Source organism: Camelus ferus, chromosome 26 (genome assembly GCF_009834535.1).
Source record: "Camelus ferus isolate YT-003-E chromosome 26, BCGSAC_Cfer_1.0, whole genome shotgun sequence".
Lineage (NCBI taxonomy): Eukaryota > Metazoa > Chordata > Mammalia > Artiodactyla > Camelidae > Camelus > Camelus ferus.
Window position 1 is genome coordinate 24,057,575 of NC_045721.1, and position 19,137 is coordinate 24,076,711.

Consider the following 19,137-nt stretch of genomic DNA (forward strand, 5'->3'; position numbering starts at 1 on the left):
TTCTCCTCACGAGTCTCCCACCAGGCGCACCTGCAGATGCCGGAGGGGAACCCCTTTACCGAGGCTGTTTCAAAGATTCACATCCAAGTCCGAGGAGCTATTTTTCCTGGGTGTCTCCATCACCAAACAGAATAATATTCTCCATCTCTCCAGGTCCTTGAGACAGTCAGATGTGAAACTGCTTTTTAAAGTAGAAGACTTTACCCGGGGTAATCCGCGGCAGAGTAGAAAGGACTTTGGAATCGAGCCAGTGAAGGGCCCAATCCCCAAGCTGGAGACCTCAGTCAGCTTGGTGTCATTGGCGCCCAGCACGCAGCTGCAGCCAAAGACTGTTCGCTAGAGAACTTAAAACCCTGGTGACAAATGTGGAAGATGAAGTACATTCTGTCCAAAAATTATTCCGAGTTAATGCGCCAACTTCAGGTTCAAAAAAGAGAGAAGGAGAATGTTCTCAACAGTCCACAGTCTCGGAAAGGCCGGAGTCCCAGCGAGAATCCCGGATCCCAGGCTGGCGCCTCCAGGGCTTGTGACTCCAGGAGAGTGACTGAGCAGTCCTCTAAGTGAGACGAGGGGCACGGACCACGTTCCACTCTAATTCTGACGTTCGATTCTGTGCTCTCGCCAATAACATACACCTTATCAAACTGGTCGCTCTCCGAGTCCAGCGTGAGAAAGCCAAATCTGACCCGCACTGCTCCAAGGAAACGGACCCGCGGTGATACCACTTTCTTCTGATTTATGAAACACTTGATTATAAGATGTTTTTCTGTCCTAAGAGTTAACCGCCTTGTAATTTGGCCAAAGAATTGAGTTAGCCTCTATGCCCTATATTTGCATTTAGAACGGATTTAGCTTTAAAACCCTATATCAAGCCTTATTCAAAAGCAGTCAGAACCAACGTTGTTTCACCTGAATGCAGGCTGAGCCGCTCCTCACTCCTCTGCACATCTTTGGGGGGGGGGGCAAAAGGGAGGAGGGGTGGCAGGGTCACCTCTGCCCCTGGACGGAGGTGGTATGTCGGCGGCGGAGGTAAGTCAGGAAGTGTGTGGGAAACGCTGCGCAAAGCGTGTGACAAGGCAGAGCAAGAACTCAAGGGGCACCACACGTGAACAAAGTATTACAAGACTTAAGTCTAAATGGACACTTCGGTCAAATCGATCTGTTTTTCTGTTGTGTTACTTCCTGTCTCCCGTGAACAGGACACAGTCCTCGGCTTCTGTGTTTCTGACAGGCAGTTAAGTCACGAAGCAGGAAAAACATAAGCTGTTCCCTTTGCTGAAAACAGCAGAGTTAACAAGGGAAGTAGGAACTGCTGTAAATAAGGAGGGATTGCCGACACCGTTTAAAAAAAAAAAGATTAAAAAATTCAGACTGAATTTTGTTATACAATCACCATAATTTTTTTTGATGTGACTAACCGGGCCGCATACAACCATCTAATTTTGAGGAGCTGCTGGAACTCTCCTTTACAAAAAATTTCCAGAGAATACCACACAAACCCTGAAATAAAAACATTCTCAGTGATGTTTTTCTTGGAGGCGAGTGTATAGCATTCGCCAAAAGGAATATTTTAAGAATCCCCCAAATTGCATTGGGGACAAGGAAGAAGGGGGCGGACCACAGGGAGAGAGTCATGCCTGTTACACAAAGACACTGCGAGCCTTCAAGAGAAAACGCAACTTGCGGGTGGGCGTTAAACTGCGTCTTAAGCTTTAGGAATGACCCGGAGTGGCTTCACAGAAGACAGGGGCAACTTTGCTCCCTCAAAAGGTCATCACCTTTGCTCGACTGAATTTCTTGAGAAAATTAAAGGAGGAGGCCATTCAGAAAGAAGCAGTTATCTTTGTTTTATCTAAGATGCAGGTGGACAGGGAAAGGGATTCAGTTCATTTTTGCACTTTTTTTCCTTAGGGCAATCATCTGTTCACATCTATGAACATGACACCCCCTCGAGGGGAAACGTGTGTGTCATCACAGTTACGTGAACAGGCATTTTTCTTTAAGCCACAGTCTACCCGGTGCTTTTCGATTTCCTGGGAGTTGGCGTGAGTGCAGTGTCTGGGCATCACGGGTAAGCTGTTTCATAGTGAGACACAAATTCCAAAACTCTTACTCAAAATCTGAGAGCGATCACTTGCAGTGATAGCACTCTTGATGGTTTTGGAGAAATTTAAATTATACGAAAATCAGTAGTATGGCGGCTTTAAGAGAAGAGGTGTTTCAAATACACTGAAATCTTCCAAAGGAGGGGCATCTTCTCAGGTTCCTTAAGGGCAGATGCAGACACCCCTCCTGTGGCCCACCCAGACATGCCCGTCCCGCCCCCTCTCACGCTCTCCTTCCGCACGAAGGGGCCCCGGCCGTTCAGACTCCACAGAGCCTCTTCCCCAGCGAGTGCCAGTGGCGTTTATGAGCTTCTGGGACATTCCCCAGACCCAGCCTTGGACGGGACGCGTCCACGGCCAAAGTGGTCCAGAGCAAGTGTCTTTTTTCAATTTGGGGGTTAAGGCATTCTTTCCATATGTAAAACTGTGGGGACAGGATGTAGTAGTTGATTTTTATAGCTCTTGCGGGGGATTAAGAAGTTATTTCTGTTGCAAGGCTAACGTGCGTTAAGTTCTCACTTTTGGCCCGCCTGCCACGAGCACCGCACAGTTTTAGCTCTTAGCTCTCACACGTCCTCCGGAGGACACCCCATCACTGGATCTGCTTCCTGGAGGAGGAACTGCAGCTCAGTGAGACGGAGCATCTGACCTAAGGCTGCCCGGCCGGAACACCCCCGCACCCAGGCGACTCAGCACAGTTGGTTCCCATTTTCTGGGGGGATGGGGGTTCACTTTAAATCCCCACATATGGGGGCAGCCAGGTAGCTCAGACCATTTATCCTGCACTGATTTTTTTGTTTCACGTTTTCATCCTACTGAGTCACAGTGGAGGCCTGGGTCTTGTTTGGTGAATCTTCCTCTATTTCAAAATAATTTTAGTGTAGGTGCACTGCTGACTTGGACGCTGGCAATGATGATAATATAAGGGAAACACACGGGAGCTCCTACGCAGAACAAGCACGAATGGACTGAAACATGCGGGTCTGAGCTCCCCGTTTCCACTCTGTTCTCTCGCTGGGCAGCCGCCCCTTGATTCCTGTCTTCCTGGAAGTTGTGGGATGTATGAGACACTACAAACAAAATAGATGAACCTGTCAGAAGTCACATCTTGCAGCAAAAACTGTTAGATTTGAGGCGGTTGCTTTATCACTACTGAAAACCACCATGTGGGACATAAAATGTGTTGAACAGTAATTGAACACCCTCCCGCAATGTCTTGCTAGTGTCAGAACCCCGAGGAAGGCTCCCGGCTTCAGCACCACGACAGCTCAGCCAGTCCTGCCTTTGCCCCTGTCTTGGGGGTCCACACAGCTGCCCCCCACCGCCCCAGCGGGCCGGCCTCGCTCCGGGCCAGCGTGCCCACCAAGCACCACGCCAGATCGCACCAGGGAGGAGCATGAAAGGCTTGGGGCGGTTGGAGGCCCAGGGAAAACCACTCTGTTCTTTCCGGAGGCATCTCCTCTGTAATTTTTTTGGTGTTCTCCATTTCTGACCCATCTTCCTCCACATTTACGATGACCAAACCCGTTCTGAAGACGAGAAGCCGTACAATGAGGCTGAGGCGCGGGCAGGACTCCTCCTGGGGCTCCGAGAGAGAGCCTGTTCCAGACCCTGCTCCAGCTTCGAGCGGCTGCTGGACGTCCTCGGTGCTCCTTGGCTTGCAGACACACCGCTGCAAGCTCTGCCCCCTCACGTGGCCTTCCTCCCTCTGTGTCTTTCTAAACTTTTTGAAAGCCTACCCTTACAGAATGAAAACCAATGAAAAGTCATCAACCTGGGACACAATAAACTGTGTTATGTGGCCCTTATGGAGTTAATGCATTTGTACTCGTGGGAGCAGCAGAGCAGGGGCCCCACAAAGCCGTCCACAGGCGAAGCCCCAGGATCTGTGAATATGGTAGCTTCCACGGTAGTAGTGACTTTACGGATGCGATGGAGTTAAGGACCTAGCGATAGGGAGAGACCCTGGTTATCCAGGAGGCCCCCGATCAGACCACAGGGTCCTTCCTAGTCAGTGAAGTCAGAGACATGAGGATGGAAGCAGAGGTCAGAGCGACATAACAGTTGGAGGGGGCAGCGAGCCCAGGAACGTGGGCAGGCCTCCAGAAGCTGGGAAGGGCAGGAAACAATTCTCTCCCCAGGAAGGAAGGCAGCCCCGACAACACCTGGATGTGAGCCCGGGGAAACCCACTGTGGATACAGGCCTCTGAAACTGCAAGAAGGTAAATTCGTGGGTTGTTTCAGCTTCTAAATTTGTAGTCATTTGTTAGAGTGGCCAGAGGAAGCTAATTCAGTACCACGGACCCTGAGGCAGAAGAAATTATTCACGGAGGTGCTGCCTCGCACTCATTTGAGAAAATCGCGGCTGGCCAAGTGGCTGACCATCTGACAAGGTCCCATAGGTGCTACCCTCACTCAGTGCTCGGCTGGTGGGAGCCGGAGGGAGCAGAGGCCGCGTGTGACCCTGGCGGAGCTGCCCAGGCCAGATCCGTGGTTCGGGCACCTCTGGGCACTGGTGGGCAGCTGTCCCTGCACGGGCACCTCGCACAGCTTCACAACGCCTGCCTTGGCGTGCAGGAGGAAAAGAGCCCCCACAAGTACCCCTCTTAAATCACTGCAGGGATCTTTGCTAAACTGTCTTCTCACCAACTGTTATGTCCAAGTCAACGGCCCCAGGATCGACTCCCTCCTCTCAGAACCCGCAGCCCGTCCGTCCATCCGTGGATGCCTTGGCCTCCCCCTTCATGACATCGTCTGAGCAGAATGCGTCTGGCTGGCTCTTCCCCTCCTGCTGCCAAATGAGAGCTGCAGCCCCTCTTGGTGGGATAGCAAGCCCAGCAGCAGGCCACCCCCGACGCCACCCTGCTCCCCGCAGGGCGCTCCCCCACAGCAGCCACATCCCTTGAGAAACACTAGTCAGGGCTCATGTGTCCCAGGGTGTCTCATCCTGACACGAGGAACAGGGACTTCAGCACAGTTCCCGCCCCGATCTCGCTCTCCCCTGGCATCTTCTCTGCACAGACCCCCACCCGGCCTTCTTGTCATCCTCAAACACACGGATCCCACCAAGGGCTTCTGCCCCCGTGTAGCAGTCCGGCGCACCCCAGTCTCGGTCCGCAGTACCAAGTTCATAGGGACTGTCTGGGAACGCCCACAGCCCCACACCTGGAGCCCCACACCTCAGGAGAAGAGGGCCACCCTGCCCCAAGGAGGCTGGCTCACTGGCGGACAGCCCGCAGCCAGCGACCAGCGAGCGCCCTTGCTGACAATTCTGCTCATCCCAACACAACTCTGTATGACTGCTAATAAGGAGAGAAAAAAAAAAACAAAAAAAAAAAACACAGAAAAGAACAGGCTAAACCGAATTGTATTTTTAAAATGCCAACTCAGTATGGAAAAAGCAAGAGGTTGATTACCATGAAAATCAAGACAGTGATTCCTTTTAAAGGAATGGGGAGGGATTACCCAAGGGGCTTCTAGAATGTTGAGGGTTTTTTTTCTTGGTGAGGGGAGGAGGTAATTAGACTTATTTACTTTCTAATGGAGGCACTGGGGATTGAACCCAGGATGTCTTGCATGCTAAGAGCGCGCTCTCCTACTGAGCTGTACCCTCCTCCTAGTGTCGATAATGTCCTTTTTCTCAGTTTGGGTGGCAGCCCTACGGTGCCAGCTTTCTAATAATTTGTTCAGCTGTACTGGTGTTTACAAACTCTGTGAGTGCAGCGCACTGCACAGCTAACTGAAGTGTGCTGTGGACACTAGTGACCTTGCCAAGAATAGTTTTGCTGTCCTTGAGCAGGTAGGAGCAAGATGGACTAAAAAGTGGACAGAAGCCAGGAAGAGGAGACAGACAGACAGGAATGTGTCAAGTTTTGCCGTGAAGGAGAGGAAAGGAAGAACAGATGGCAAGAAGAAATCCAGGGAACGTTATTTTTCTAATTGAATTTTTTTTTTAAGATACAAGAGATGTCTCAGCTTAAATGTCGGTGGGAAACCAGCAGAATAGAGACAGAAGTTGAAGACACAGGAGAAACATAAATCTGTTCAGCCCGCAGCAGGAAACCAAGGCGATGAAGTGTCAGTTCCGCCCGGCCCGCAAACATCTTACTCAGAAAGCCACACTAGATAGACCTTCAACATTTTTCCCATCGGTAAACTCCTGTGTGCGGACACGCATGTGTGCATGCAGTGCGCTGTCTCAGCAGACGTGGAGATTCTGCAACCACCACCACTCACAGAGCACAGGTCAGTCCCCACACCAGGAGCTCCCCGGGCTGGGTCTGCAGACAGACCCCCTCCCGCCCTTGTTCTGCGGGTTGTTGGGGACCCCTCCCCTCTTCCCCTTTCCCAGGGTAACACGGAAATGGGGTCTTGCGGTCCTCATCACATGACAGAATGCAACAGAGATGCGTTCAAGGTGCTTCCGTTACCGAGCGGCATTCCAGCGGAACAGCTGGGGGACATCAGTGCTGCTTCCAGGTTGGGTGGCCAGAAGCAAAGCTGCTGCAAACACTCACAGATTTGGGGGTGAGCAGAAGCTTTCATTTCTCTTGGTAAATACCTGGGAGCGGGTCGCTGGGTGGGACGGTAAGTGGACATGTAACTCCAGGTGAAACCACCAAACTGTTTTCCGGGGTGGCTGACCCCTCCTCCGCCCCCTGTGGCGTGGGGTCCAGGTTCTCTGCAGCCTCCCTCCCTAGAGGACACATTTTTACATGCTATATTTTAGACTCTGGCCATTCTACTACACCGGGGAGCTCCTGGTGTGGTTTTAAATTGTCCTTCTCTATGACTAATGGTGTTGAGTACTTTTTAGGTGCTTTCTTGACATCTGCACACTTTTGAAAAGCGTTCAAAAAGGTTTTTTGGACAATTTTTGTTTGGGCAGCTCATTTCCTTCTTTTTGAGTGGAGAGTTCTTTGTATACTCTGGACATACATGATTTATCAGATAAGATTTGCCAGCATTTTCTCCTGGTCTCTTCAAAATGTTCTTCACAGAGTAAAACATTTTAATTTTGATGAAGTGTAACAATTTTTTCTCTTATATATGTTTTTGGTGTTATCTAAGAACTCTTTGTGTAAACCAAGGTCATGAAGATTTTTATCCTACGTTTACTAATAAGAGTTTTACCATTTTCCATTTTAGTATGTGATCCAGTTTGAGGTAAGTTCTGTGCACAACATGATGTCATTGGGTCATTTTTTTCTGTGTGTACAAATGTCCAGTTGCTCCAGCACCACTGTCGAAGACTGTCCTTTCTCCAGTGAATGGCCTTCCCACCTCTGTCAAAACCAGTGGCCACGTGTGTCTGGATCTATTTCTAGACTCTCCATCTTCCCCATCACACCTCTCCTTTTGCTGAGACCCCATCGTCTTGATTACGGAAGTGTCTGAGGACACCCTGAAATCAGGTAGTGTTATACTTCCAACTATTTTTTTTACTTTTAAGTTCTATTTATTATACAAAAGCCACATACAATCATTGTAGGAAACTTGGAAATTGCAGAAAAGCCAAAGAGGAGAATTACAGAATTACAATTACTCTGTTCCACCATCCACAGATTAAACTACTATTAACATTTTGGAGGATGTCCTCAGTCTTTTTTTTAATCTATTTTATGTACAGAAATATTTAGCTGTATTTTTACAAAATAAAACTGATATCACATAATACACACTATTTTTATAATCTTTTTTAATTATATGTTCAAAGAGCATTTTTCTTTCTAGTCAAATGCTCTGTGTGACTTCTAAGGGTTGTGTGATGCTCCGCTGTCTGGGTGGGGGGACAGTAATCCACTTCAGCAATCCTCCATTGCCAGTTTTCAACATAGCAGAAAAGAAACGAATTCCCAATCAGTTGCTTTCCACTTTTCCCTACTGCAATGCTGGGATGAACACCAAATAACTAAATCTCCAATTACTTCCTATGCAGAATTACTACAGCCAAGGCCATGGACATTTTAGGATGTTGGATGCACATCACGAGACTGCCATCAGGGAGGTTGGACCACTTTGAACCCCTCCTGCAGCGTGGGGGGCGTCGTCTTAGTCCTTCTTTGCAGTAACTGCGTCTCATTTTTCCCGTTACTGTGTGCCACGGGAGGAATGGTTTGCCTTTCATGAATTACTGAGGAAGCACACTTTGTCCATGTGGCTTCCTTCATGAATTGTCCTGTCTGTCCTTTCACAACCAGCCCCTGCTTCGTGAGGCTGCTCATATGAAAATCACAGGGTAGGAACGGGGGGAGGACACCTGGATGTGACCCACATTTGAGGGAAACAGAGAAAGAAGTGGGTGGCTGGACGCTGGTCCCTGATGGTGGCTGGCTGTCGCCCCGCCCCCAGGGTGCCCCTGCCCTCCATGGGCCCTGGGATCCTCGGCCTGGTCCTCCACTGTCCTCTGCCTGCCTCCATGATCCCAGCTGCACCCCCTCATTTCTGCCCCATGATGGGTGAGGATGGCGGGCCACACACCCAGGGCTGGAGGGGGACCCTGTGGCCAGTGAAGCGAGGAGGGGAGAAAGGACAGAAGCAATGTCCAGGGACAGAGCCATGTCTGTAGCCCAGAGTGGACTCGGTCTGCCCACCCCTCGACCATGGTCCCACACACTCCTAGCGCAGGCTGCAGAAGGCTGGGCTCAGTGACCTGCTTGCCCCTAAATCTCCCCGTTTCTTGTAACTGGAGAATAGCACCCAGCTCCCTACACACCTCCTGCTCCCAAACAGAGCAAACAGCTTCCTGCAGCCCCTGAACTGGGTCACATCAGGCAGGGAGCCTGGGCCAAGGCTGAACCACGCCAGAGACTGAGCCCGAGTGAGGCCGGATCAGGAGCTGCAGGGGAGGTTACACAGCCTGGTGCCCCAGAGCAGGGCACATCGCACAACCCCTCTCCCCTGAATGCTGGAGGGGAGACTTTCCTGCCTGCACAGGCCTAAGCTGGGCCGCACACTCCACCCTAGAAAGTGAGGTGAGCAAAGAAAGCGAGTGGGGCGGCTGGAACCCACAGAGGCCGCGTCCTGCTGTGGGGGACAGGAGAGCCCGGAGCCCCTCTGCAGCACACTGGGATTTAGCTCCCACCAGCCTGGTGCACTGTCCATCCCCCGCAGCCCCCAGGGTCACGGTCAGGGATGGGGTGCTGTGTTCCCACCCGCAGTGGGGGGAGCGCCCGGCTCTGAGTCTGCACACTGGCTCTCCCTTCCTCAGGCAGGCTCTGCGGGGTGACTGCCCATCTCACAGGTGGAGAAGCTGACACAGGGGTCAAGGGTCCCACACACAGGTGAGTATTCCTGAATCTAGATTCTGGGCTAGACTGAGGAAACACAGGGAAAGCTAAGAGCAGGGGAAGGTGTGCTCAGATGGGAGTCCCAGGGTGACCTCCTCCCTGAAGAGGAACTCGCTTTAGGACTTCGCCTGGAGAGGCCCACAGGAAGGAATGGAGGGCAAGGAAGGAGGGCGAGAAGGACATCGGGTGAGGGGGAGACGGAGTTTTGAAGGAGGCAGGGCCCTGCCTTCCCCGATCAGCCAGGCTGTCTACTCCGAAGGTGTTCCCTCCTGCCGATCAGTCTGGGTGAAGGCTGTGCAGGGGGGCAGGGTCCCTTCCCAGGAGGTATCACCCCACCGCTGTCAGCCCTTCCCGGCCCAGGGTCTGTCACGTCCCGACCAGGGAAAGCAGCCCCTCCGCCTGGAGGCCAGCGGCAGAGGCACACGCCCCCAGCTCCGCTCTCTCGCAGAGCTGTCTCGGCTACGCTGCTCCTTCTCCTCCACACAGACACCTCGGGATCAGCTTGTCTCTGTCGTCTGTGATTTTGAGGGGGGATGTTTTAAGTCTGTACATCATTTTAGGGAGGAGTGGCACTGTAACTCCATTTGTCTTCCAATCCATGCACATAGCATGTCTCTGTTGTTTTAAATCGGTGCTTTGTCGTTTTCAGTGCACAGATCCTGCACACATTGTTATGTTAGATTTATACTTCAGCATTTCAACGTTGACCTTGTATTACTGTAGCCTTGGATCCCAACGATTTGCTGAACTCACTTATTACTTCTGAGAGCTTTTTGGTAGATTTCTGGCAATTGTCTACACAGACGATCACGCTGTCCAGGAACAGAGGTAGCCGCACTTCTTCCCCTCTAACCTGAATGCCTTTCATTTTGTTTTCTTGCCTTACTGCACTTACACTTAATCCATTCACTTCTGTGACCGGGTTCCAGATTCCTCCCCTTTGGCCAGGGAGGTCCAGGTGGGGAGTCCCGTCTGAGCAACCAAAGTGTGTTAAGTACCATGTTTTACTTCCTGCCTCACTCACAGACAGTGCTTAATCCTGGAGAGCGGTTCACCCCACACACGGTTACCCAAAGTTAAATTTGCATCGGGTTCTGTTTCTGTGTGAATGGTGGGAGACCCCTGGCAGGATGCTGAGCGGAAACAGGGCAGCAGTAAACGCCAATCCTCACGTCCGTCCTCTCTGCCAGCTCTAAGTTCCAGAAGGACAGGTTGGGTACAGAATCAAGTACAGCTGCACGTCCTCATGGAAGACAGAGAACATCTTTTCCTCTGAAACACGGTGGAAGGAAGAGGTGGCTGATAAAGAGACAGACACTGTGAGCCGGGAAGAAAGCAAACAGGCTGTTCACTCATGGAACCTGGAGTTATTCATGACCCTTCATACAAGTAAATGTGGATCGGTGCTAACACATAATTAGGGGAGGTAACCCCCAATTGCTGCCTATGCAAATAGTGCTTTTGGGGAGCATTTCAAGCTTTTCCACTTCACGACTCTAAGCACTCATGTCTCAAACCTGTTGTACTGGGAGATGCAGAGTTAAATCACGACCTGAGAAAAAGACCACTGTCATTCTTAAAAATACACCTGTAGTTTGTTTGAATATTATAATTCTGCTTAGGGGGAGAAGGAGGGAGGGTGGACACTTAGCAGAATCAAAACAGCAACACACGTAACAGACAATGCAACCCGCATCAGACGGCAACGGAAGAGACCACAGGTTGGGGATCCAGGTGAAAACAGAAAAAGTAACAATTTCAATTTCAAGAATAATGAAAACAATGACTAAAAAAACTACAGTTAATGCACAGAAATAAGGGCAAGTAATGCTAGATAGACATACGTAAGATAAAGCCTATCCAAATAGGATTAAATGAGCATGTTTCACCCTAAGTAAATCCATCTGTAAAAACAATCACTGAATTCTTTTGGCTTTTTAAACCACCGCCAACATAGGTCACATTGTTTCTTGGTCAAACGCAGAAGAGAGTGCATTTGACTGTGAGAACACGCGTTCTGCCTTTCCAGTCCAAGTCTGCGCCAAGCTTCTTTCTGCCTGCGGCTGCGAGCTCTTTGCATGGAAGGCACCCACCCGTCCTCCGGGGACCGGCCGTGGCTGAAGGACGAGAGCCCAAGGAGGGACCCCGAGCCACCACCAGCCAGCCGACCCTGTGCGGACGCCCCGTTTCAGGCCCCAAAACCCCGCGTATTCTGCCGGCACGGCTGCTTACCCACTCGAACGAGAGGACCCAGCAGCCTCGTGCGATGCCCAGCAGCACGTTCAGGGTACGGCGCGGCTTCCCCGCCAGCACGTGCGTGGTGCTGCCGCACACCTCCCGGGCCAAGGAGAAGCCCTTCAGTTTATTCACCACCTGGACGACGACGTTCTGCTTCCTATCAAACAGGAAGAAAAGTCAGCACGGAGGACGTGTTTCCTGTCCATCAACATCAAGGTCATCACACTCAGTTTAAAAAAAAAAAAACCTACAAAAAAATTCTACATTGATTTTTGGCTTTGGTGCTCCTGTCAATTTCTTTGCAACCCATGACTTGAAATTCACGGAAACAGAACATTTCAGATCTTGACTCCAACCGTCTGTTCTAACAGCTGAGAAGACCGTGGCCCCGAGGCTGTAAGTCGCTCCCCAAGTGCCCGGGGTTGAGGGGGCCGCCAGCATCCCACAGCCGACCTCCTGCCACCACCCAGCTCTTCCCACCGTGGCAATTATCTACTTCCGAGTCCTCCGTGAACCAGCGTGTGCATGGTCAGGACCACGCCTCTCACGATTTTGAAAACAAAGCTTCTCACTTATTTTGAAACGTAATATTTATCGAGAGTCAACCACATAATTTTTCTAAGAGGGTAAAAAAGCCCTATTGATTAAATTGTCAAATGGAATCTCAGGGCAAACCTGGAATCTCAGAGGTGCCTTAATTTCACAAACCTCATCATTATCATCATCGTTTTGCTTCTGGTCTGTCATTCCCTCAGTGCCTCAAGTACCTTTTTTTTTCTTTTTAAATATTATTCCTCTCTAACTTCCTTCATTTTTCCTCTCTTCCTTTTACGATCACCTCTCTATGCCTTCTGTTCTCTCTTCCCTTCCTCTCTCCTGGCAAGTTTAGGAGATTCCCGGTAAAACACAAACAACAGGCAGGCTCCCTGAGCTGCACTACAATGTACACAGTCAGGAAATAAACTGTCCTCTCCAAAAACTGTACTACAAAGGCAAGGAGCTGGTTCTTGCCCATGCTGACGCAGACTGTCTCTCACAAACCCCTGTCCACTTCATGGCATTTCTTATTTTTATCACCAATGATCCTGGGTTTGTCCATCACAAGACCCGTTTCTTCAGTTGCACAATGAAGGCTTGACCTCTATCCTGTGTGACGTTCTCAGGGATCCCAAGGGCATGGAAGATGGATGAGTCAAGATAGGGCCCCATCACCACTTCAACCAGGGGGACTGTGCTTATTGGAAAATATTAAATTTGGGGGAACATAAGGCAAAAAGAAGTGAAACCCTCTAACCCAGATGCTCTCTTCCCGCATGTCTGTGACTCTCATTCCATGTCTGGCAGCAGCCAGCTATTTCTGGATGTGCTGATCAGTAACAATCATCTTTTCAAGACAAGGCTCATTGAATGCAGCCTCAGAACACTGAGGTCTCGCTCCTAACTTCAGACAAGAAGTACACATGGGGCAAGAAAGACTAACAAAGAAAATATGGACTAAATAGTCCAATTCTCAAACCTTTGATTGAGCAAATAACTAGCTATTAAGTTCTTTTTTAAATTTAATTTTAAAATATAGACTTTAAAAAATACTTGTATTCAATATTCATTTCTGTATTAGACTATTCAGGATGTCCAATATATTTCACAAGACAGTGATAAAAACTGAGTGTCTCCCTTCTCACTAGGAAACGTTGGGTGTTTGAATTATCAGTCCCTTTAATGCCAAGCCACGACAGGAAAGGGACTTTGCTACCGGAAGTGTTGGGAACGTGTACTCTTTTCGCAGCCTATTTTTCACTGAAATGTCCCTGTGTTTTCATGAACCTCTTGAAACCCTTAAACTTAGGATTGATGCATAAAAAACTTTTCCCCTTTAAACAAGAATTCAAAAATCTGTTGCAAAGAATATGGCACCATATTTGTGTTGGATGTGCCATATTGTGCAAAATGTCTAAGGAAGACGTCAAGAGCCCGTCAGCAAGCTATGAACTCTCCTGCAACGTGCAGAGAGCTGCTTTAATACCACCAAAAATGTTTCTTTAAGACCTTTAAGGGAAATGCTGCAGCCAGTGATGCTCCACTTACAGGACATTCACGGGGTGGGGGTGGTAGACACGCAGAGCCATTAGGTGTGAACCAGGCAAGAGGAACAGCCAATACCGTAATACCTCGTCATGCCTCTGAACCACTCAGAAGGTCTTCAGTGCTAAACTCCTCAACCACCTCTGTTATTTCCAGTGATCCTCTAACTCCAATGTTAATTACACACAGAAACAGCGACACACCACAGCTCGAGGAGCTGCCCAAAGAGCCCGGCCACACAGTGTGCGAACGAAAAGTCTAAAATTTTACATTGAGTAGAAAGTTTTCAAAACAATGCGTACTTACTCAGATGGCATGCTCGTCATGACTAATGTTCTTGTTGGCTAGAGATTTCAAAAGAGAAGGAACAAAAAAACAGTCAAAAATATAAAAAATATTTTTCCCACAGAAATAAACTTTAATACGTTTTTCTGAAAAATTACATCACTTAAAAATAAACATTTAAGTATATATCAGAGGGAAAAAAAAAACCCTTTATATTCCTAGAAAAAAAAAACAGCCCAGGAGATAGAAACCCAGATATTGTTCCCAAACCAATCCAAAATAATCCAGGACAGGAGGTAGAGGAGGAAAACAGAAATGCTTCCCTCCGGAAGTCCATCTAGCAGTTAGAGAGCAGACCCCTTCAAGGAAGAAGAGGGTGAGAAAGGCATTTTTTGTTTCACAGGCTTAAAAACCATTTTTCCTAAGGCTTCTGGGCAACCGTGTTCTGTCTCAGACACAGGTACACAGTAATGCTTAAGCTTCTGTCATCTGAGTCAAGCAAACTCCTTCAGCCCTTGCACACAGAGCACAGGTAATGGGACTGCTTATTTATGTGTTGGCATCTCCTATTAATTGGAATTCTAAATTTTTTTTTTAAATAAAGGCTTTAAAATACTTTTTACTTGTATAAGGAATACACGCTGATGGCAAAAAATTAAATGCTTTAGAAATCTACAGTTAGACACACAAACCCCCCTGGAGCTCCACCAGCCGGAAACGACTACTGTTTAATAATAATTCGGTGCATGTTAAACCAAAGCGAACGTGAACACACATCACTCACACACTCTTCAGCTCGTGTGATGTATTCAAATTTGACCAGCTGCTCAGTGTAACCACAAACTCACCATCACACACGTCCTGGTGTCCTGAGTGAATGAGGAGGAGGAACCAAAGGCGCCCGAGGGACCCCAGGGGACACAGTGGCAGGACTGAAGGGTGTGCCACTTGGGTGCGCTGAGGGGAGGTGGAGGAAGAGGCCACACAAATCAAAAAGACTCAAAGGAAGAATGGTGGGAAACGCAGGTGCGCTCGTGGCCGGGGGTGGCCGCCCTGCCCTCTGGTTTCCCCTCAGAGCGTCCTCCGCTGGGTCTCCCCTGTCTCAGACCCGACTGGAACGTCCTCAGCACAGCTCCTGGGCAGAGTCTGGAGACCAGCCTCTCATCATCGAGTGAGATCCTGACTGCAGCTAATCCCGGGTTTCCGTGTCGTCCTCGGATGAACACGACACAGGCCCGGCGGTGCGGCCCCAGGTAAAACCCAAGAGGAGGCCGTTCCAAGGCGTCTACTTCTGTGGAACCATCTCAAAGAAGCCTGTAGGACTTTCTCCATGGGAAGTGCCCATTTCTAGACTGAAGGGAGGAGGGAGCAGGAAGAGGAAAGCCTCTTGACTTCTGCGATGCTAGGCTTCTCCATGACTCACCCTCGGGTTGTTTTTCTTCCTCCTCTCCACTTACCCCCCAGGCGACCCTCACACTGGCTGCATGCACCAGCAACACGTGACAACCCCCAGTTCCACATCCTAGCGCACCACCTGCTCCCCGATGCCCAGACGCAAAAATCCTACTGCCTGCCTGGCATCCTCATCCAGAGGTCTGATAAGGATCTTAAATAAGACGTGTCCAAAACTAAGCTACTGTTCTAGGCAGGCAATCAGGCAAGAAAATGAGAAACAGAAGACACCATAGAAACTATCTATTCACAGATGAGAAGGCCTTACACACAGAAAACCCTAAAGAATCCAGAAAAACTGTTAGAACTAACAAAAGAATTCAGCAAAGTTGCAGGCTACAAAATCAATGCACAAAAAACATCAGTTGTACTCCTATACATTAGTAACGAACAATCAGAAAAGGAAGCCGAGAAACCAGTTCCCCTCACACAGCATCAGAAATGGCCCGCAGCAGCTGAAAAGATGCTCCACACCACTAGTCAGTCACCTGGGAAACTCAAACCAAAGCCCGAGGAGCTATCCCTCACAGTACCTCCAGGTGCTCTATGGAGTGGAGTAAAATTTCTATACACAAAATTCAACGTAACTTTCCTCCGCTTAGAATGCTATCACTCCTGGAGAATATTTTATAACTGTCAATTTTACAAAGAGAAGCACAATAAATAGAATTAGATGCTAGTATAAGACTACCCAGAATAAGACTGAAATTCGGGACATCTTTGTACAGCTCACGTGTTCGTGATTTTGTATTTGACAGGCCACTTGGCCTTTCCTGACCTCATGTGTCTCATCTAAGAAAAAAAGACAATGAATTACTCCCAGGGTGCTATACGATTAATAATTTTGTTGAAAGCAAATATTAATCCTAGCAGTTTTGTAAATTATGACCCTCACGGTATGTAATTCCGTGAGAATGCAAGCCATTTTTAATTGAGTCATTTATCTATGTACCCCCGGCTGGATGTCACATTTCACTGCAGGTAATAAAAACGGGGAGCAAGTTCGGCCCCTTCACTCCCTGCTAGTGACGGTCACCAGACCCTCCTCCATCCGCACCACAGAATTTTTATGTGAGGTGACAGTCACAGAGCACAAATCTAATAACAGCCAGTAAATCTTGTTTAATATTATTGGAAAAGACCAAAAGGGACAAGCCAACATTTATTAGAACCAAACGTATTCAGTGTTGAAAAGTGAAGGGGTCCTTGAGGACCGAGACCTCGATCTTCCCGTCCTGCAAGGCACATTCCCATTCTGTGGAACGCTGACTCTCCACCACAAGCCTGAACTTCACCTGAGCCCTGAGCCCCAGAACCTAGAACAGCGGTCAGGAAACCGCCCCCCTCTCTCCTTTTCTTGGAAAAACACAACTGAAAGGGCTGCCTTCTCCTGCCCCCAAGAGAGGCCCCACCAGCGCTCCTCCTCGGTGACTCAGAAGAGACCACCTCCACCCTCTGCGTGCTTCCGACTTGCTGGCAGCTCCTTGTCTACCTGCCTCCCCAAAGCCCCAGGCCGCTCCTCTTCGATGGACGGGCCCCTCCTACAACCCTTCTTACTTGTCTCGTGCATTCTGTCGTGTGGTTCTGGAGCAGCGACTTGGATGGGGCTGGCCCTGATTCCCCACCCAGGCAACCAGGGCTGAAGGAGTCCCCGTGCGCCTTTCCTGAGCGGTGGTACAGGGTCCCAGCACTGAGTCCAGCTCCCGTCCCGAACTCCAGACTCCTGTCAGTTGACACCACAGTAAAAATTTGATTTTTATTCTTTCCAAGTATTCCCTTGGTTTCTGGTGCCAACTTTCTTCGTTTCATGGTCTGACCACTTGTGATCTCTGGTTCATAGTTCACACAGATCTTGACTTTGTTGCCTGAAAGATGACAGAGGATCTGCCTTCTTAGTTCTCTGTTTATTTTTCTACTTTCAGCTCAGAACTATTAAGAATTTCACGCCACCAGGGAGTAGATATCTGGACTGGGTTTTGTATTTCTGTGTTTATGCCATGAGAAATTTTGAGCCGTGAGTGAAATTTTAAAATTGAAATTACAAGCTCTGGGTGTGTGTGTGGGTGTGGGTGTGTGTGTGTGTCTGTCTCTGTCTGTCTGTCTGTGTGTGTGTGTCTGTCTCTGTCTGTCTGTGTGTGTCTCTGTGTCTTCCTGTAAAGGCCATTCTCTCTCATCCTGAGATGGTGTTACCACTTGTTACTATAAAATTTCTTAAAGAAGCTCTTGACTTAGAAATAATTACCTATAACCTCAATATTCCTAAAATTCCCAGATACTAACAAAACTGAATTCCCTGTATTTTAAACAGTGCTTAAAAAAAAAGTATTCTTTAAAAAAATTTGATTCCCTTGTTTTTTTAAATTGAGGTAGAGTTGATTTATAATATTGTATTCATTTCAAGTTATAACAGTGATTCAAACTTTTTATAGATTCTATTCCATTTTAAGGTATTATAATACGTTGGCTACAGTCCCTGTGCAGTACAGTATATCCTTGCAACTCATTTACTGAGCGGCTGATACCTGGCTTACAGGGCTGGCAGACGTACAGCTGAGAAGGGAGGTCACTTTTCAACAAGCCCTAGAACTACAGGATACGGTGGGGGACTCAGAAGAAAGGAACTCATCCACATTCATAAGCGCTACAGGTGAAATGTGACAGCAAGCTCTTGGCTTGGCTTCCTTACCCCAAGAGGCTTTTAAAAGTGCAATCTAAGATTCCTCATGAAAGCGTCCACAAATCAAACCCAAAGCCTAGGTGGTAAATTACCTTTCTTGCTGCACCTATGTAAACACATCTAAGGAGGCCAGCCTGGCTTTGCGATCATAAATAATCTTTCTTTGATTATTGGGGGAGGGACTACAGGAAAAAAAAAAGTCTGTTTCTATGGGAAACTATGCACTGTTTACAGCACACCATTCCAGGACTTCAGATTCTAGCCCCGTTCCCCGAGTTATATTCTGTGCCTCTTTGCACACTGCATGGAACTGACAGATGCAAAAATTCTGTTTCGTCCTGTAGAGATGTACTTGACCTCCTTCACCTCTATGGGAAGACCAGTTTCCATCTCCATCTGCCTGTTGGCCCAGATCCTGTTACCTTGCCCAAACTGCCAATCCTTAGCAAATTTCCAGTTCTTCTGGTTTCCTTCCATATCTGGCTATCACCCCTCACTCACCACTTTAGAACTTCCAGAAAGTGCTTTTCCCTAAATTGAGCACAGCATTTCACGACCGTGAGTTGTCCCTCCCGGGTCAGTGGATTCCTTCACGTGACGACCTCTCAGAGCTTTGCTCTGATTACCTTTCGGTGTCGTATAGCTGTATTTGGACAAGTGTTTTCTTTTTAAGGAACAGAGTGCTATGTTTTCTTTTTTTAATGAACAACAATGTTCAAAACATAAAAGGACTGTTTTCCTTCTTTCTGTAATGGGCATTCTACGACTGAAGCCCTGAAATGCTTAACTGTGTACGTAGATGTGAACAGAGTAAGATCAGGAGTTCACATTTGATATCAATACATTGTGAATATGAGTATTTGGGAAATAGTCTAGTTGATTTTGTTTTAATTAGATCAAAGGGAGGGCAAATTAAACAAAGGTACCTGTTTTATTAGTGATAAAAGAGAAACACTTTAAAAATAAAACATTCTTTGAAATGTTTCAGGTTTAGGTACCATTTCGTAAG

At 48.4% G+C, this 19,137-nt stretch overlaps 1 protein-coding gene across 1 annotated transcript in view; it reads right to left on the reverse strand.

The window, feature by feature from the left end:
- MCPH1 (microcephalin 1) overlaps positions 1 to 19,137 on the reverse strand; it is a 204,691-nt gene that overhangs the window by 124,462 nt on the left and 61,092 nt on the right. Inside the window, 2 exon segments of the mRNA XM_032468520.1 lie at positions 11,627 to 11,789; positions 14,021 to 14,058. Of these exon segments, the coding sequence (XP_032324411.1) occupies positions 11,627 to 11,789; positions 14,021 to 14,058 (201 nt within the window).